Source organism: Sorex fumeus, unplaced genomic scaffold, assembly GCF_029834395.1.
Source record: "Sorex fumeus unplaced genomic scaffold, SorFum_2.1 ptg000003l, whole genome shotgun sequence".
Lineage (NCBI taxonomy): Eukaryota > Metazoa > Chordata > Mammalia > Eulipotyphla > Soricidae > Sorex > Sorex fumeus.
This window is the reverse complement of record NW_026606060.1, coordinates 49,477,947-49,499,070: the sequence shown is the minus strand read 5'-3', so window position 1 is coordinate 49,499,070 and position 21,124 is coordinate 49,477,947. Positions and strand designations below refer to the sequence as shown.

The 21,124-nt window shown below is 39.1% G+C and overlaps 2 protein-coding genes across 17 annotated transcripts in view; one reads left to right on the top strand and one right to left on the bottom strand.

Moving 5' to 3' along the window:
* Positions 1-13,730: 13,730 nt before the first annotated feature.
* PMCH (pro-melanin concentrating hormone) lies at positions 13,731-15,113 on the top strand. Its single transcript, XM_056117923.1, has 3 exons — positions 13,731-14,021; positions 14,349-14,547; positions 14,845-15,113. Exons 1-3 carry the CDS (start codon positions 13,773-13,775, stop codon positions 14,892-14,894), a joined length of 498 nt encoding a protein of 165 aa, XP_055973898.1. The 5' UTR covers positions 13,731-13,772; the 3' UTR covers positions 14,895-15,113.
* A 132-nt stretch (positions 15,114-15,245) lies between these two features.
* Positions 15,246-21,124, bottom strand: part of PARPBP (PARP1 binding protein) — a 65,379-nt gene continuing 59,500 nt past the window's right edge. For all 16 annotated transcript variants that reach the window (XM_056116439.1, XM_056116431.1, XM_056116444.1 and 13 more), the window contains 2 exons: positions 16,251-16,386; positions 15,246-15,583 (listed from right to left, as the gene is read on the bottom strand). In XM_056116439.1, coding sequence (XP_055972414.1) covers positions 15,246-15,583; positions 16,251-16,386 — 474 coding nt within the window. The remainder of the gene's footprint in view (positions 15,584-16,250; positions 16,387-21,124) is intronic.

Here is a 21,124-nt window from a genome sequence, read left to right as displayed (position 1 = left end):
CCATCATGAGACTTGTTGTTACTGTGTTTGGCATATTGAATACGTCACAGGTAGCTTGCCAGGCTTTGCCGTGGGCAAGATACTCTCGGTAGCTTGCCAGGCTCTCTGAGGGGGGTGGAGGAATCGAAACCGGCTCGACCAGGTTGGCTGCATGCAAGGCGAACACCCTACCACTGAGCTATCGATCCAGCCATAGAAAAATATGTTAATGTGAAAAACAGAAAACAGAAGTTTGGTCATGTTTAGAAACATATGCTGTTAGTAGTAGTTTTCAGAAAATGAAGATGAGGTAGAAAGAAAGGGATGTTGAGGTCCAAGGAGGAGGGAGGTGAATATACCGGTGATGGATGTGGAATTGGAATTATGTGTGTGGGAAACCATTGTTAACAGTATCGTAACTCATAGAACCTCAACTACTTTTTAGAAGTGTTTTTTCCAGTATTTTTTAATTTATTTTTTAAAACATTTTTTTATTAGTGAAACACCATGAGGCACAGTTGTAGACTTACAAATTTTTGTGCTTGGGTTTCCGTTGTACAATGATCGAGTACCCATCCCTCCACCAGTGCCCATTTTCCACCACCACTGATCCCAGTACCCCTCCCACCCCCCTTATCCCCCATCCCATCCTGCCTTTGTGACATGGCACTCCCTTTTGTTCTCTCTCTCCTTTTGGGTGCTGTGGCCTGCAAAAGAGGCATCAAGTGGCAACATGTTCGGTCTAGAGTCTAGTCTCAGCATGCTTCTCCCATCCTGGGAGGATCCTTCCAATACCCCCCATTTGGTGTTCCCTTCTACATCTGGGCTGCCTTTACCCCTAGAGTGTGAAGCTGGCCTCCAAGCCATGGAGTAAACCTCCTGGTACTTATCTTGGCTATTCTTGGGTGTTAGTCTCCTATTTTGTTACTTTATGTTCCCCAGATGAATGCAATCTTTCTATGTCTATCCCTCTCTTTCTGACTCATTTCGCTTAGCATGATACTTTCCATGTAGTACCATTTGTATGTAAATTTCATGATTTCATCCTTTATGACAGCTACATAGTATTCCATTGTGTAGATGTACCAAAGCTTCTTCAACCAGTCATCTGTCCTCGGGCACTCAGGTTTTTCCAGATTCTAGCTATTGTAAACAGTGCTGCAATGAACAGACAACTGCAGATGCCGCTTTGACTATAAAAAGATTTTTTTTTTCAAAAAAAAAAAGATCACATTTGAAACAAATCTTTGTCTTCTGAAACTTTTCTGAACTTGTGCTCCTCTGGAAATAGTTTTTCCTCTTATAAAGTTTCTTTCTACTGGGGCCAAAGAAATACTATAGATGTCAGGCAGTTGCCTTACATATGGCTGACCCTGGTTTGATCCCAGGCACTGCACATGGTTCCCTGACCACAGCCAGAAGTAATATCTGAGCACAGAGCCAGGAGTAAACCATGAGCACTGCCAGGTGTGCCCCCCAAAACCCTCCTCCCAACACACACACACACACACACACACACACACACACGACTAAAAAGTTCCTTTCTACCACTTAGGGACATTACATTTTCAGCACCATTGGGAAAGTAATCTACTATGCTTCACTGCACATCAGAGGAAACATGTTTTTTCTATAAATTATCATTAAAAAATTGGAAACTATCTCCATCATTAAATGGTCATAGGAAAACCTCCTAATGTTCAGAGGGCTCAGATGATTTAAGCAAAATAAAGGAAAACGTTAACTTTTCTAAACTATCAAAATTGTTTGAATTTGGTCCCAATTTGGGATGAAGATCAGTCAAACCAATTCATTCCATGGAAATTTTAAACAAAATATACAATTATTAATATTTATTACACTTAAAGAAGAGCAGATAAAAATAGGGATGAATTTTAAGAAATAAGGATTAAAAATAGGGATTAAAAAATTCTTGAAGATTTAACAGCCTCCTCCAAAGCAGATTCTAACCCTGGAAAATAAGTCAGCTCATAAGAAGGAAGGAAGAAGGGCAGGAGGGATGAAGGGAGGGAAAGAGGAAGGAGAAAGGAAAGAAGGAAGGAAGGAAGGAAGGAAGGAAGGAAGGAAGGAAGGAAGGAAGGAAGGAAAGAAGGAAGGAAGGAAGGAAGCAGGGAGGGAGGGAGGGAAGGAACTCTAAGAGAAAAGAAGTCGAAGAACTCCAGACATTTTTATTTATAAGTACACTCTCAGAAAACATTTTCTTAGTAAGATAAACATAGTCCCCAAGAGAAAATGACTATGCCCATCTAAAACAAAATATATTTAAGAGAAATATTAGTGTCAAATAAGAATTGAAAATACAGCCCATCACAAGTGTTTAAAAGGAAAGAATTTACTATATGAAAGCTATACATGTTGCGGAAATGGATTCAACTCCCCTTATAGAGATTTTCCACATAAGAATTAGTCCTCTATTGTGAACAATGGTGCATTGAACATACAGATGCAGATGTCATTTCGACTGTGCTTTTTTGCACCCTCGAGATATATTCCAGGAAGAGGTATTGCGGGGTCATATGGAAGCTCAAGTTCTCATTTTTGAAGGCATGCCCATATTGTTTTCCAAAAAGACTGGACCAGTCAGCATTCCTACCAACAGTGAAAGAGCATCCCTCTTTCCCCACATCCACACCAACATTGATTGCTTTTGTTCTTTTGAATGTGTGCCAGTCTTTGTGGTGTGGGATGATATCTCATTGTTTTGATTTGCATCTCCCTGATGATTAGGGATGTAGAGCATTTTTTTTGTGTGCCTTTTGGCCATTTGTATTTCTTTTTTGAGGAATCTTCTGTTCATTTCTTCTCCCCAGTTTTCAATGGAGTTGGAGGTTTTTATGTTTTTGTTTTTTGTTTTTGGAGGGGGTTTGTACAATTCTATTGGTGTCTTGTACATCCTGGATATTAGTTCCTTATCAGAGGGGAATTAGGTAAATATTCTTTCCCATTCAATTGGCTCTCTCTGTATTTTGGTCACTATTCCTTTTGAGGTACAGAAGTTTCTTAGTTTAATGTAGTCCCATTTGTTTGTTTCTACTTCCTTGGTCAGTGGTGTTTCATCCTTAAAGATGCTTTTAGCTTCAGTTTCATGGAAGGTTCTGCCTACATTTTCTTCCATGTACCTTATGGATTCAGGTTTGATATTGAGAGCTTTTATCCACTTTGATCTGACTTTTGTGCATGGCATCAAGAAGAGGTCAGAGTTCATTTTTTTGCAGGTAGCTATCCAGTTTTCCCAGAACCACTTGTTGAAGAGGCTTTCTTTGTTGCACTTCACATTTCTTGCTCTTTTATCAAAGATTGAGTGATCATATATTTGAGAGTCTGTGACAGAATATTCAACTCTGTTCCATTGGTCTGCGGGTCTGTTTCTTGACATCTGCAGCTATATGTTCATTGCAGCACTGTTCACAACAGCCAGAATCTGGAAACAACCCGAGTGCCCAAGAACAGACGACTGGCTAAAGAAACTTTGATACATCTACACAATGGAATACTATGTAGCTGTTAGGAAAGATGAAGTTATGAAATTTTCTTATAATTGGATGGTCATTGAGAGTATCATGCTGAGTTAAATGAGTCAGAAAGAGAGGGACAGACATAGAATGACTGCACTAATTTATAGAATATAAAATAACATAATATGAAACTGGCTGGAGCGATAGCACAGCGGTAGGGTGTTCGCCTTACAAACGGCCAACATGGCCGACCCGAGTTCGATTCCTCCGCCCCTCTCGGAGAGCCCGGCAAGCTACCGAGAGTATTCGATATGCCAGACACAGTAACAACAAAGTCTCCAATGGAGACGTTACTGGGCCCGCTCGAGCAAATCGACGATCAACGGGAGGGCCTTTACCTTTAATATGAAACTGACACTCAAGGACAGTAGACACAAGGCTCAGAAATATTGCTTCGTAGTTGGAAGCCTGTCTCATGAGAGAGAAGGCAGCTGGAGTAGAGAAGGGATCACTAAGTCAATAATGGTTGGAGGGATTGATCGGCATGGAAGATGTGTGTTGAAAGTATATAAAGGACCCAATGTGATAGGCTCTCAGTATCTATATTGCAGACCATAATGTGCAAAAGTAGAGAGAGAGTATGGGGGAAACTTATTTCCACAGAGGTAGGGAAAAGATTGGAAATGGGGGGATGTATACTGGGAACATTGGTGGTGGAGAATTCGCACTGGTCAAGGGATGGGTGTTCAATCATTGTATGAATGAAGCTCAAACATGAAAGCTTTGTAACTGTATCTCATGGTGATTCAATACAAAAAAAAATTTTAATTTAAAAAAAGAATGAGTCCTCATCAGATGGTAGACCGCTTGTATAGAGGGTGCCTCTCAGCAAAGCCCACATGAAAATGTAAATGGAAACATCTTTGGGGAAGTAAAGTTAAAGCGGTCGTAAATTAAGGGAAACCAGAGGAGGTCAGAAAACAGAAAGTGCAATACTGCATAGGAGCTAACAAACATTCGAGCTAGTATTTGCTGAGAGAGTCTGTGAATTCCTGGTGCCCTAGCACCTGGTTTTAATGACTTAAATGTGTGGGGACAAAAGAAAAAGCTTAAGCTCCATAGAAAATGAGAGGTCAGATCAGAAGCCCACACAAAGCTGGGACTGCCGTAATAATAATTAAAAAAAAAGTTTAAATCTGGCTAGCAGAAGGAAAGGTGTCTATGTCCAGATGGTTCTGGGAAGGAGGGGTAGCAGAGAGCAGAAGAGAATAATTATCCTGAGACTTTTTGGTGATAAATGCAATACTCAGTTTGGTATTAGCGCTCTCTCACCTGAAGTCTTTTTTTAAAAAAAAGGTTTAATTTTTATTGAATCACCATGAGATAGAGCATTACAAAACTGTTCATGATTGCATTTCAGTCATACAATGTTCCAACACCCATTCCTCCACCGGTGTAATTTTCCAACTCCAGTGTCCCCAGTTTCCTTCCCACCCCTTCAAGCCACCCCCCCCACTCTGCCCCAGCTCTATGGCTGGCACCTCTCTTCTCTCTCTATTTCTCTTTCTCTGTCATTTTAGGCATTATAGTTTGTAATACAGATGCTGGAAGGTTATCATCTATATCCCTTTACCGGCTTTCAATACTCAGTTCTTGTCCAGAGTGATCATTTCCAACTAATATTTTCATAATGGGCCCTCCTCTATCTTAACTATCCTCCATCTCCCACACCATTGACCAACCATTGACCAGACCTCCCGGTCTGTTTTCCCTGGCCTTGGATATTAGTTTCATACTTTTTTTAATAACCCACAGATAAATGCAGTCATTCTATATCTGTCCCTTTCCTTCTGACTCATTTCACTCAGCATGACATTCTCCAAGTCTATCCATTTATAGGCAAATTTCATGACTTTATTTTTCCTAACAGCTGTGTAGTATTCCATTGTGCAGACTTACCACAGTTTCTTTATCCATACATCTCACCTGAAAAGTCTTAAGCAGATATTTTCATTTAAACAAATCCTGGATTCCTATGAGCAAACATAAATCTTTCAATAATCCCGTAGGATTGCGTGCAAGACCATCACCCTAACATATGTACTATGGCTCTGGCTCCCCTGTCTTGATTTTTAAAGGAACAAATTATAAGACTTTTCTGTTTTATACAGTTAAAATTTGAAATTTACCAAGATGAGTTTCCCCTCATCATTCCTCTTTCTCTCTGAGATCTTTCTTTGATAACCTATTTTGATATTCCTTTGATATTGATATTCCTATTCCTTTGATATTCACTGAATATATACACATACGTGAAGGCTTACTAACCACATAAAAAAAGATGCCACAAGCTAGGATTAAGAGAATAACAAATTGCAAGACAATACAGCAACTCCCCAAATGGTTAGATACATGAAGAAAGTAAATATTGTTAAAAAAACAAATAAATACTTAACAGACTTAAAATGACAAAGGGACACACTAAAAAGGTATACCGAATTTTTAAAAATACCATAATCAACCAGAAGTTGTGAAACATCACCAACTAGAACTTTTATAATTAAAAAAATCAGAAATAAAATTAAAAGCTCAGGGGCTGGAGCGGTAGCACAGCAAGTAGAGCATTTGCTTTGCGCGCGGCCTACCCAGATTCGATTCCCAGCATCCCATATGGTCCCCCAAGCAACGCCAGGAGTAATTCCTGAGTAATTGAGCCACGAATAACCCCTGAGCATCACCGGGTGTGTAAAGTCCAGAGGCTTTTCCCTTGGTCATGCTCAGGGCTTACTCCAGGCTCTGCACTCTGGAATCATTACTGATAGTGCTTGAGAGAATCATACAGGGTGTTGGAGATTAAACCTGGGCTGCATACCTGCAAGGCAAGAACCTTGCTCGCTGTAGTCTCTCTCTCCACACCCCTGTCTACAGAAAATTATGGTGAAGAAACGAAAATCAGCATGGAGAGAAAGAGTAAACAGCAACAAGATTTGGAGGACAGGGATGGGTAGATAGTACTGGGGTTAAGGTGCTAGCTTTGCATGTGGCTGACCACAATTAAAACCTAGCATGGCAAATGGTCCCAAGAACATTGCCAGGAGGGACACTTGACACTTGAGCACAGAACAATGAATAAGACTTGAGCACTGCTGGGTGTGTCCCCAAAACAAAACAAAAATAACATTTGAACGATCAGTAAGTAGACAGTTCAGTTCCCCTACATCTTAGAAGAGGGTTGGAGCTAATGCTGAGTAGTAGAGTATCTTCCCTTCATGTGTAGAACTTGGGTTTGCATGTGGAGGAGAGAGAGAATGACAGAGAGAATTTTATAAACAGAAGAGAGGCAATATATAAAGGAAGAATAATTTTCCAAAATTTATGAGAAATAGTCACCCTTCAGAATAATAAACTTAGCCCATACCTAGGCACATCTTATGTAAGCACAGATCATTAAAGTCAAAGATAAGATCCAAGAAGTCAGAATACAAATGTTACATATAATGGAAGGAATCACGATTAAAATGGACAGCTGGACTCCCAGCAGTAACAATGAAAATCAGAAGTTGAAGTGAGAAAGAGTACTAAGAGAAGACAGTTTTCAATCCACTAACAAGGTAACTATTTCAAGAATATCAAGGTATATTTAAGTAAAATAAAACTTGGTTTATTATGAACAGACCCTAACTTAGCAGCTTTTAGCATTCTTCACAAAGTATACTTCAAAGAGATTAAAAATAGGTTATCAGGGGCTGGAGAGATAGCACAGCGGGTAGGGCGCTTGCCTTGCATGCGGCCGACCCGGGTTCGATTCCCAGCATCCCATATGGTCCCCTGAGCACCACCGGGAGTAACTCCTGAGTGCAGAACCAGGAGTAACCCCTGTGCATCACCAGGTGTGACCCAAAAAGCAAATAAATAAATAAATAAATAAATAAAAATAAAAATAGGTTATCAAAGGAAGATCTCACTATCTCACGGTAATTCAATACAAAATTTTTTTTAAAAAAGTTAGAGTGAAAAACCTAGAACTTCATGCTCATGATTTTGAAACATTAGATTATCTGTAAAACCAGTAGTACTGCAAGATGTCTGTTACCTACATATCTAGCATTTACAGAGATCCTTCAGTCTGAAAACATGCAAAAACACACAAACAAAAATGGTGCTTTGTAAAATGATTATTCACAACTTATTCACACCAATTGTCCTCATAATAACTTCCCAACAAATAATATTTGTAAGCTATTAGAATTTAAGAGTGTAAAAAGGGACTGAAACAGAAAAGCACCACACAGAACCTATACATGAACCCGCAGTAACATTAGAAAAAGTAAATTTTAAAAAGCTGCCATTTGCGTTTTTAATACAGACTAAAGCCATTGTGGATCAGTCTGGCAATGTGCAGAGGTCCGTATGCAATGTCCTGAATCAAACCTGGTTCTGCTTCGAGCAAGTCAAGCCGCTTCTCCACTGTCCAATCTTTCTAGCCCATGTTGAACATGCTTCCTAAGTTCCTTTGTCATCTTTATATCATTTGTGAAGCATCTCTTCACCTCTTTGCCCATGCTTAATTTAGTTATTTTCTTACTGAGTTTAAAGAATTCTTTTGTGTACTTTGAATGCCAAGTCATTGTCAAATGTGTATTTTGCAACTACTTTCTTGAAATACATAGCTTACCTTTCCATTGAATAGTACCGTTTATAGAACAAGTTTTTCATTTTAACAGAGTAAAATTCTTAGACTATCATAAAGAAATGTATATTGAGTAAAAATATATAAACTAGACTGAAGCCATCAAGCTGGGGCAAGTGAAGTGGAGGAGGTGAAAGAGGAGGATTAAAAGAGATACCAGGACTGGGGCTGGAGCGATAGCACAGAGGGTAGGGCGTTTGTCTTGCATACAGCCGACCCGAGTCCAATTCTCAGCATCCCATATGGTCCCCCAGCACCGCCAGGAGTAATTTCTGAGTGCAGAGCCAGGACTAACCCCTGTGCATCGCCGGGTGTGACCCAAAAAGAAAAAAAAAAGAGAGATACCAGGACCGTGGTGGAGTCAGGGGCACTTCAATGGTGATGGAGGAACACATCACCACCACGAATGCAAACAGCATTGTAACCACAGCTACCACGATCTTTTGAAGATACCATTCATAATAACAAAAAAAAGTTGATTTTTAAATTTAAAATCATTATCATTCTTTCTTTTTTTTTATTGAATAGCCTTGACATAGTCACAAAACTTTCATGTTTGACTTTCTTTTTTTCTTTAATTTTTATTAGTGAAACACCATAAGGTACAGTTGTAGACTTACAAATTTTTGTGCTTGGGTTTCAGTTATACAATGATTGAATACCCATCCCTCCACTAGTGCCCATCCTCTACCAACAATCATCGCAGTAGCCCTCCGACCTCCCCACTCCATTCCCCCACCCTGCCCCACCTTTGTGGCAGGACATTCCCTTTTGTTTTCTCTCTCCTTTTGGGTGCTGTGGTTTGCAAAAGAGGCGTTGAGTGGCAGTCGGGTTTGTTCTATAGTCCACTTTCAGCATGCATCTCATCCTGGGAGGATCCTCCCAACACCCTTTATTTGGTGCTCCCTTCTCTATCTGAGCTGCCTTCTCCCCCAGCATGTGCGGCTGGCCACCAAGCCATGGAGTGAACCTCCTGGTACTTATCTCAGCTATTCTTGGATGTCAGTCTCCTATTTTGTTACTTTATATACCCCAGATGAATGCAATATTTCTATGTCTGTCCCTCTCTTTCTGACTCATTTCACTTAGCATGATACTTTCCATGTAGTACCACTTGTATGTAAATTTCATGACTTCATCTTTTCTAACAGCTGCATAGCACTCCATTGTGTGGATGTACAAGCTGATTTTTAATATTTATATGAGAAAGAAGTAGATAAGAATAGCAAGGGAAGACAGGAGCAGGGTTCATCCCTCCACCTGCCCCCTGAGAATGCCGGCAGCCACCAACTTCCAGAACCCAATGAGAAGGGCAAGAAAGCAGCTTCAGTGATTGTAAACTCCAGGCCTCAAGGGGTAGAGAATGAGCCCATCCTTCTCATCTCTCATCCCCATGGGACCCTGGAGGTCACACCCACAAACTGCCTCCAGCTGCTACTTAAGCACATTAATGGCTGTGATCCAGAGACACACAAAAGAATCTCGGAACCTAGCAGCTCACTGCAGAGATTTCTCCAGACCCCGTAGCACTGTAGTACTTTCCCCCCGTTGTTCATGGAGTTGCTTGAGCAGGCCCAGTAACAGCTCCATTGTGAGACTTGTTGTTACTGTATTTGGCATATCAAATACCTCATGGGGAGCTTGTCAGGCTTTGCCATGTGGGCAAGATACTCTTGGTAGCTTGCCGGGCTCTGCGAGAGGGGCGGAGGAATCGAACCCAGATCGGCCGGGTTGGCCTCGTGCAAGGCAAATGCCCTACACTGTGCTATCGCTCCAGCAATCGGTTAGCGAGCGGTACTCCAGACCTTAATTATCTAAAATTTTAGAATTCCAAGAACGTGCGGCTGTGACACAAAAAAGTGTATGGGGGAGATTGTCAGCCATAGAGGTAGCGGGAGGGGGAGGTTGGTGGGGGGGGTGGGTACTGGGGACATTGGTGGTGGAAGATGTGCACTGGTGGAGGGATGGATGTTCGATCATTGTATGACTGAAATGCAAACGTTAAATTTTTGTAACTGTGCCTCACGGTGATTCAATTGAAAAAAGCACGACGCGCTAGGGGAAAAGGCAGCTCAGATAGAGAAGGGAGCACCAAATAAAGGGTGATGGGAGGTTCCTCTCAGGATGGGAGATGTGTGATGAGAGTGGACTATAGACCAAACATTATTGCCACTCGGTATCTCTTTTGCAAACCACAGCACTCAAAAGGAGAGAGATAACAAAAGGGAATGCCCTGCCACAGAGGTAGGGTGGGATGGGGGGATAGGGGTTGGAAGGGATACTGGGATCATTGGTGGTGGAGTATTGTATAACTGAGACCCAAGCACAAAAATTTGTAAGTCTACAACTGTACCTCATGGTGTTTCACTAATAAAAATTTAAGGAAAAAAATAATTTAAAAAATAAATTTAAAAAAAATGTGGGATGACTGGAATGGGAAGGAATGGGAGTGAAGTTAGATGGTCAGCAACTACACCACATCCACTTTGCTGATGACATCGTTCTAATAACACGAAACATCAGCCAAGTGGCACAAATGCTGGCCGACTTCGACTGTGTGTGTGTGGAAAGGTCAGACTACAGCTGAATCTCACGAAGACAATGTTTATAAGAAACAGCCTCATTCCTGACACTCCATTCGCTCTCAATGGAATTTCCATTTCCAAATGCAACAGTTATGTGTACCTAGGTCGAGAAGTCAACATGACAAATGATCTGGCACCTGAGTTGCGCAGGAGGAAGAGAGTAGCTTGGAACGTCTTCAAGAGCGTGGAAGAAATAGCTAAGAGGACAAAGAACCTCCGGCTCTGGGCACATCTCTTCCATTCCACTGTACTTCCTGCATTAACATACACCTCAGAGACCTGGGCCCTATGAAAACAGGATGAGAGCTATTCGGGTCTCCCAAAGAGGAATCGAAAGAGCTATGCTTGGAGTATCACGCTTCACTCAAATGAGAGAAAGAATCCGGAGTTCCAACCTCCGTCGATGATCAAGAATCAGGGACACTGTCTCGTTTGCCAAGGCATCAAAAATCAGATGAGCTGGACACACAATGAAATTTGGAGATGACCGCTGGACTAGAGCCATTACCGACTGGACTCCCCGGGACGTCAAAAGACCGCATGGCCGCCCACCTATGAGATGGTCATACTTCTTCGTCAAGACCCTGAATGATCGGTTTGAGGCAGTTTGTGTTCCTAGAACGAGCAGACACCACTGGGCTACACTAGCACGCAACAGGGACAAATGGAGACGTTACTGGTGCCCACTCGAGCTAATGGATGATTAACGGGAAGTCAAGTGATCAAGTGAACGAGGGAATGGCTGTGTAAGAAAAACTTATAGGGGTAGCAGGCTGGGAAACTTGAGCTACTACATATCAGAAATTATTTTAATGCAAAAATAATTAAACTAGAGATTAACAATGGAATGGAGTTTAGAAAGAGGTCTTCACCAACAAAGAAATTTAACATACTTCAGAAAGGAGGTGCATAAATATATTTGGAAGGTCTTAATTCGATGAATTAAGAATTTAAATGTGAAAGTCAAATCTTTAAACATTTCCAATGAACAGAGTTATGTTTAAAACTCAGGATTATGCAAGATTTTTTTTTTTTTGGCTTTTTGGGCCTCACCCAGTGTTGTTCAGGGGTTTCTCCTGGCTCTGCACTCAGGAATTACTCCTGGCGGTGCTTGAGGGTTGATAGGGGATGCAGGGGAATGGACCAGATTCGGCAGTGTGCAAGAAAAATGTCCTACCCACTGTAGTATCACTCCAGCCCTGGGGAAGATTTTTAAGCTTTTAAGCAACATAAAATTATTTGATATAAAAGGGGGGGGGGGAACCATTAAAATGAAACAGGGAGATCACTGAAAGCTTAAAAATGAAAAGCCAACAGGCTGTGGCTCAAGTATAGAGTATAGGCAGAACATGTTCAAGGCCCTGGGCCCACCCCAGGTCCCAGCACATCCAGTTATAGTCTTTTTTTTTTTAAAAAAAAAAAAAGAATACTTCACTTCATTTATTCAATTATTTTATTGAATCAACATGAGATACCAGTTACAAAGTTGTTCATGATTGGATTTCAGTCATACAATGCTCCATCACCAGAACCCTTCACAGTGTACATTTCCCACCACCAATGTCCCCAGTTTCCCTCCCACCCACCCTTCCCGTAGCCTGGCTCTATGGCAGGCATTTTTCTTGTTTCTCTCTTTCTCACTCTCTCTTTACTTTGGGGCATTATAGTTGACAATACGGGTTCTAAAAAATTAGTCTTGATGTCCCCTTCACCCCCAATAACTCAGCAGCACAATTATTGGGTGTGGGCACTTCCAAAATAAAGTTCCCCTCACCCCAGTGCATTGACTGAAAAAAAAAAAAAACAACCAAATAGAAAAAAAGATAATAAGCTAGGAAAATGAACAAAGAATTCTTAAAAGAACACTCCACAGAAGAGAATGGACAAATGGCTCATGAACTTGAAAAGACATTCATTCAACCTCTGGTAATTAGAGAAAAGCAAATAAAAAGCACAATAAAAGAGAAAGCTGTGGTTAGGACACAGAGCAATTGATAGAACTATGCCATTGATAAATATTTTGGCAATTGTAAAGCTGAGCATGCACACAGTAACAGCAATGTCCAGGACCATTCTCTAGAAAAATGCATGCACATGTGTACCATAAGGCAAATATTAAAGAATGTATATGCTTACCTGGTGGAGTCAAAATCAGAAATGAACTGAAATGTTCAGTTGAAAAAAGATAATAGAACTAGAGACATAGTACAAGGATTCAGGTGCTTGCTTTGCATGTGGCTGACCCCAGCTTGATCCCAGCACCATATATGATCCCCCTCACACACACCCTGGAGTGTCCCCTGAGTTGAGCCAGAAGTAACCCCAGCCAAACCAAGAAAGGTCCATTCCTCACCCCACTGAAGTCAGGCAACAAATTCACCATCCAAAATTAATATTTTTGATGGAACATATAAATATTATCTTCATATATGTCTTACCCATTAATTTCCAAATTCATTAGTAGCAGTAATATCCTTTTGCAGATAAAACCACCAGACATGTCAATTTTAGTGCTAATGACTTTGTTTATATTGAAAGGCACGAATACTTTAATCATCAGAGATTATGAAACTTCCTTTGAAGATTACTTCAATTTAATCAGGATTAAGTAAATACAACTTTTATCCTTGACATCCTTGAATGAAGTAACATGAGTTTTAATAACTTAATCAGAAAAATAGAGCAGAGGAAACAGTAAGCACATGGAGAGCCCGGTGTCCTGTGGTCTTACTTAATAACAACCCATATTTCAAGAGTTTCTACTCCTCAGAAAGCTTCTATCAAGGATCTTAATCAGATTCTGAGAAAATTCACTTTCAAAATAAACAAAATGACACTAAACCCAAAACAATGTGGGTATTAACAGCTGTACAAAGGCTTAGTCTCCGATGAGTCATTTCTAAAATGATGAATGTATATTTGAAGTGTTTTGTATTCAAGCTGGAAAATATATAAAGGTGGGTATCATTTATAAAGCAGGCTGACTGAGAAACTTTTCATTCAAGACAGTCTGTTTGCGTCTATGCAAACAACAAACCAAGAATGGCAAAAATGAATCTCTCCTCCTATGTATTAATACTAACCTTTTCTTTGCTTTCTCATGGCATTTTATTTTCAGCATCCAAGCCCATAAGAAATTTAGAAGACGACATGGTATTTAATACATTCAGGCTGGGGAAAGCCTTTCAGAAGGAAGATAATGCTGAAAAATCTGTGGGTGCTCCTTCTCTGGAACAGTATAAAAATGACGAGACCAGTTTCATGAATGATGAGGAAAACAAAAATTCAAAGGTAAGTGACAATGTGACTTTTACCTTATTTCATTAGAAATCTGCATGATTTTTATTAAGTCTTCGAAAGTAAAGTTGTTGCTTTGGCTTTGCAAATAGAGTATGTGCAATAGTCACAAAGGCAACAGATGACAGTTCATAAATGCCAGGCCGTTCCATCGCACAATACTTTTTATCCAAAGGGTTCTTTTCCTCAAGAACTTTTGCCTAAGTATCTTTAAAGAGTCAACTAGTACAATACAATTGATCAATACAGTTGTTATACAATTGTGTTATACTTCCGCTTCTTATAAGACCACTAAAACATGGATCAAACTTTCCTTTACAGAATGCAGCTTCCAAGCACAATTTCTTAAATCATGGTCTACCACTGAATATGGCTATAAAACCTTATCTTGCACTAAAAGGATCTGTAGCTTTTCCGGCTGAGAATGGAGTTCAAAACATTGAATCAACACAAGAAAAGAGAGAAATTGGGGATGAAGAAAACTCAGCTAAATTTCCAATAGGAAGGAGAGATTTTGACAGTGAGTACCCTTCTTAAAATTCACTTGTATCTAAATATCCTAAAATATAACTCTGAATTTAACTGTATTTGGATAAAATAAGACTGTTTCATTTAGATTTAATATTAAATGACCCCACCAAAAGCACATTGGATTAGAAACATTTAAATATTCATTGTAATTTTTATTTACTTAGAATTAGCCATACTTATTTATTAGAATAAATTACCTTCTTTATTATATTATAAGATCTATTCTCTTAGAATAAATTTTGTGATAATATTACTTTAAGTAACATGATGTTTTCCCCCCCTGCAGTGCTCAGGTGTATGCTGGGAAGAGTCTATCGTCCCTGTTGGCAAGTCTGATACCTGTTGGTCCACATCATCTTGTCAGAAGAAAACAAAAACATTTAGGTGTTTGTTAGAAGAAAAGCCCTTAATGTTACTGTGACTTGGATTATTTTAAATGTCTGATGACAAAGAAAGTTTTAAGATATGTCTTATCTTAATAAATGAAAGATTTTATTTGTGCATTAAACTGTGAATATTCTGCATAATTATGACTTCCTAGTATTTTTTAAACATGTCTATAGTTTTCTATATGCTTCAAAATAAAATAATAAAATACCATAATTTACATACTAATATCCTAAAAACTAAGGGCAAACCTTTGGTGAATGATTTTAGATATAAATCTAAAGCATACACGAGACAAATTCACAGTCTGAAAAACTGAGTTAACTTTGTCTGGCCAGTAAGCAATTTGTTCTTGCTGGTACTCTTGTTGATTTTTGCAACTTTGGTTAGTTTGCCATCCACTTTATTCTGCAAATTGTTTGAAATCTTAGGGAGCTTAACATTTTTATGTTGAGGTGGTTCATTTCCGTTATCACACAGAATATTTTCATCGTCCAAGTCCACCTGTTTCCTTTTTGAGCTTTTATTTCCTGTCTGACTACTTGGTTTTCTTGCTTTTTCATTTTTACTTCTGTCCAGATGGACATTTCCAGAACTTGATCCAAATGTGGGTCTTCCAACAGAGGAACTGACACTCTCTGTTATGCAAGATGAAAAGAGGAAAGAAATTATATAAATGTTTAGTACCATTACAAATAAAAATTGTACAATAAACTTCAAAAAGGCTGTAGGCATATTAAGAAATTATGATATGCAATAAATAATTCTATTACACAACTAACAAATAAAGATATAATTCTACTTTAGAACATATTGCTTACACATTGCTGTGTACCTAATATGTGTTCCCATATGTTACTTTTAATTTTACCATATCACTTCTCATTCCTACAAGCAATATTCGCTTTGTTTACATGCCTGAAATTTCTAGCATTTGCAGTACTAAATGCTAGAAACTATTTTTAAAATGCATTTAGTTAAATCAAACTGTCCTTTCTACACTTGGGTGGTGGTGAATGTGGTGAAGATGCAGCAACTTTGTACAACAAAACTAAAAACATTAACACTATTATAGCCATGTTACCTAAAAAACAAAAAAATACAGTAATTATAATAAATGGTAAAAAAAAAAATCAAACTATCCTAGTCCAAACTTAAGTTTAACTACTAACTTTAATTTAAAAATATAAATTTTTACATACTATATTTCATATTTTGTTGAAAAAAGTCTTATTTTACTCAACATAAGACCAACTAGCAGACAAGAATTAAATAATAATTAATTGCTCAAATAAGGTCAATTACCAGAAAGGTCATTTTTCATGTGAAGAACACTCAAAGGCTCTGATGCTGGATCAACATTATTTCGTTTATTCTTGTTTATCATGTAGTCATCTTTGTAAGTACAAGCAAACTGAGATCTAATTAAGGTTTGTCTCATCTGATAACAGAAAAAAGATATGCAATCCATTACTCTTATTTATATTTCCATCCAGATAGAAAAACACTGTGAAATCAATCTATCAAATTTCCCACAAAAATTCAATCATTCTGGGGCCAAAAAGATAGGCCAGGAGTTAAGGTATTTGCTTTGCATCCCACTGACAAATATCTGGCAGTACATAAGGTCAGTCCCCCATCACTGCCAAGAGTCATCCCTGAGCACAGTCAGGAATAAGCCCTGACCATCACTGAGTACGGAGTTTCAATTATTCGCAGGGAATTTTTAACTCCTTAAAGTTTACAAACTCATCTTCTGCTACTCCTACCATTCTTATTCTCATATCAGCTTTATACATATAAATATATGTTATGTATTTTGAACATCTCTAATAAAAATATACTAAAAAAATTACATTTTAGACTTCATAAGACTTTCATTACACAGGCCTTCATCAGAGTTTTTTTAATTTTTTTTATTTTTTATTTATTTATTTTATTAGTGAAACACCATGAGGTACAGTTGTAGACTTACAAAACTTTCATGCTTGGATTTCAGTTATACAATGATGGAGAACCCGTCCCTCTACCAGTGCCCATTCTTCACCACCAATGATCCCAGTAGACATCCCACCCCCCACTGTATTCCCCCCACTCCACCCCACCTCTGTGGCAGGGCATTTCCTTTTGCTCACACTTTCCTCTAGGGTGTTGTAGTTTGCACTAGAGGTATTGAGTGGCCATCGTGTGTGGTCTATAGTCTACTTTTAGCATGCATCTCGCATCCTGAGTGAGTCCTCCAAACATCCTTTTCCTTCTCTATCTGAGCTGCCTTTTCCCCCAGCATATGCTGCCGGCCTCCAAGCTGTGGAGCAGACCTACTGGTAGTTATCTCAACTGTTCTTGGGTGTTTAACTCCCATTCTGTTACTGCATATTCCCCAGATGAGTGCAGTTTTTCTATGTCTGTCCCTCTCTTCCTGGCTCATTTCACTTAGCATGATACTTTCCATGTAGAACCACTTGTACGTAAATTTCATGACTTCATCTCTTCTAACAGCTACATAGTATTCCATTGTGTAGATGTACCAAAGTTTCTTTAACCAGTCATCTGTTTTCGATTACTCGGGTTTTTTCCAGATTTTGGCTATTGTGAACAGTGCAGCAATGAACATAGAAGTGCAGATGTCATTTCGACTGTACATTTTTGCCTCTCCGGGATATATTCCCAGGAGTGGTATTGCTGGATCAAATGGGAGCTCAATTTCTAATTTTTTGAGAATTGTCCATACTGTTTTCCAAAAGGGCTGAACCAGTCGGCATACCCACCAGCAGTGAAGGAGGGTCCCTTTCTCACCTTATCCATGCCAACACCGGTTACTTTTGTTCTTTTGGATGTGGACCAGTCTATTAGAGCTTTTTTACATAGTGATTTTAATATAAGTTTAATAATAATATAAAATCATAGAAACATGAAAATTCTATGAATTATAGAGTATATTTATTTTGGAGGAAAAACATGGCATTTACAAATTAAGAAAGGGAGAAACACTAAAAAAAGAGAGAGGGTAAAAGTAAAAGATAAAGATAAAGATAAAGATATAGGCCCTCCCGTTGATTGTCGATTTGCTCGAGCGGGCCCAGTAACATCTCCATTGGAGACTTTGTTGTTACTGTGTCTGGCATATCGAATACTCTCGGTAGCTTGCCGGGCTCTCCGAGAGGGGCGGAGGAATTGAACTCGGGTCGGCCATGTTGGCCACTTGTAAGGCAAACGCCCTACCCGCTGAAAATAATAGAAAACTAAAACAAGTTGAAAAAAATCAAAATATGAGTAGAAATTTCCTGATTAACAACTTGAATATATTTTTTAAGTGAGAGAAGACCCAAATATAACAGTATCAGAATGATTTGACCAAGTGAACTTAAATGGCAAAAAATTCAGAGCATACTCTTACGTGTATCTTCAAATATCATACTTAAGAGAAAACTATAAAGTGAAGTTCATTTGTATTGAACATAAGGTTTGGGAAACACCAGTTATCTATTCTAAGCAATATGATTATTTTAATTCTTATCACCAAATAAAAAGATGCCAGGTATGGGACTAGAGTGAGAGACTGACCCAGATTCAAACTCCAGCACCACATGGATCTCCAAGTACAGAAAATAATCCCTGAGAACTGCTGGGTATGGCCCAAACACTTTCCTCCCCAGGCCAAATATGTATTTGAAGTTTTTATTAATGAGGAATGCTACAGCTAGTGGTGCACAGGGCTTACTCCTGACTCTGAGCTCAGGGATCACTCCAAGTGGTGCTCAGAGCTGGTGATCAAACCCTTCTCAGCCACATGCAAGAATGTAATTCCCTCATCCCCTGTATTATCTCTTCAACCCTGAAGGTTTAATTAGCCCTTTCTGAATTTTAACTAATCTTTATAGAGAATCAAAATTAGTGAAGCAACAAAGTTAGTGAAGTTAATTTTGTTAATCAAATAAACTTTACCTAACAATATATGATATCATTATTTGTAGCAACAATCCAAATATTTCATGACCATTTGAAAAACCACTACTAATAGTTGTTATTGTCGCCTTTTATACAATATTTCTTTCGTTTCTCCAGTTACAGCTCATAGAGATTTTGAAATAGAGTACATATAAAGAGTACAGTCAGCCCAGGAAGACAAACAGATACTGGGAACTAAGTTGATTAGGATCTCTCCCAGAGCATTCGAATAGTGATGGCAACTCCAGGTGGCCTGAAGAACTTTAGCGTCCCCTGCAAATTATTCAATAGCACCACCCACAAAATACCCTAAATAAAACTCTACAATAATTATATTGTTTAATATAGAGAACTGATGTTTTCCAAATCTCACATTCAACATAAGTTAAAAAGAAAATGTTTAGAAAGCTATGTGATATCTGTATGTTATTAACATCTGGGTAAACAAAATTCTTTCTTTTTCTATGAAAATACAATCGCAAAAGAGCAAAGGGTACAGACTACCTTACAACTCTATTTGACTCTCCTCAAAGATCCAGAGGGAAATTTTCAAGACCTTAGAAACAGTATGGCAATTACAGAACTAGAGTTACCAGCAATGGGTACTTGAAATGGGTCCAGAAGTGAAAGAAAAGTAGGTAACCACCTCTACTTATCAAGACGTATTATTTATAAACATAGTAAGACATAAAATAAAGCCAGGTAGTTCTATGGTGACCATGGAATATCCAAAAGATAAACTAGTTATACTGATAATATTTTTCTCTAAAAAAAAAATTACAAGGACTGAGGATATAACTCAGCAGTAGAATGCTTGCCTTGCATATGTAAAGCTCTGGGTTCAATCCCACACGTCACATCTACACACACACACACACACACACACACACACACACACACACACACAGTGAGAGAGATTAAAATTTGTCTTTTTCCAGGAGAAAGGGAACAAAAGGGAATGCCCTGCCACAGAGGCGGGGTGGGGTGGAGGGGACAGGATGGGGGTGGTGGGAGGGATGCTGGGATCATTAGTGGTGGAAAATGGGCACTGGTGGAAGGATGGGTACTTGACCATTGTATGACTGAAACGCAAGCACGGAAGTTTGTAAGTCTGTAACGGTACCCCACAGTGATTCACTAATAAAAAATTTTTTAAAAAGTTTTCCCATTCCTGTCCTTTATATATTTCTATCAGTTTCCATTTATTAAGTTTCAAGTGTATAAGAGTTTATTGTATACCAAAGAAACTGCTAGTGCTACTTCTGTAATCACAATCCTAAAATTTGCTGTTAACACAGCTGAAAGAATTAATAAATTGGGTAACACTTAAGACTGATGGATGGGAATAGAGTACAGTACAGCAGATTAAGGTGGCTTGCCTACATGCGACTGACCCACATTTCATCTCTGGTTCCCTGAGCACCACCAGGAATGATCCCTGAGTGCAGAGTCAGGAGTAAGCCTTGTGCATTATAGGGCTTTCTCCTGTCGGGAAAGAGGAGATTGTGGGTGGCGGGGAGATCGTGGTGATGTTTTTGGCACTTTGATGGTAAACATGGTGGGGTAATACGGTACCCTAAACACAAATCAGCACTTACACTCCAGTAAATTAACTTTACCTCAACCAACACTTTCTCAAACAAGAATAAGAAGATTTCAGAAGGCAAGACTCATACGTAGAAATATATAAGATAAAATTCAGATAAATATAAGGTGGAAACGAAGATAAACAGAACCCCATACCAGTTACAGATGGATAAGACAAGAAGAATCACCTGACTGTAAAATACAGACCCCCCCAACCCCTCAAAAAAAAAAGACCTAGATATTGTAATTGATCAGAAACTTGACTAGAGTCATCAATGGCATATCCAGCAAAGAAATAAACACAAAAGACACAATGATGTGATGGGAAAGTTTTGCAGTGAAAAGGCTTCAGGTGCCAGAGAGACAGTACAGGCGTTAGGCTTGTCTAAATGCAAACCCTGGCACTAAGTGCAAAGTTAGCAGTAGCCCCCAAGCAGAGCTGGTGTGGCCCAAAGCACCATCCAGGGGTGCGGGGAGAAAGACTGGCTCCTAATACTGCCCACATCAGTTACTAGCTGGATCATCTTAGGTAAACCTCTAAGTCTCTCACTTATCTATCTCATATAGATATAAAATATAGGTATGTATCCATGGAATAATATTAGCTTTATGGAACTGTTAGGATTCAATGAAGCAAAAATTGA

Bases quoted from the DNA above. Each gene is read 5' to 3' on its own strand.
- PMCH (XM_056117923.1), top strand. From the start codon at position 13,773: ATGGCAAAAATGAATCTCTCCTCCTATGTATTAATACTAACCTTTTCT. The intron at 14,022-14,348 runs GTAAGTGACAAT...TTTCCTTTACAG, and splicing joins AGGAAAACAAAAATTCAAAG to AATGCAGCTTCCAAGCACAA. The intron at 14,548-14,844 runs GTGAGTACCCTT...CCCCCCCTGCAG, and splicing joins AGGAAGGAGAGATTTTGACA to TGCTCAGGTGTATGCTGGGA.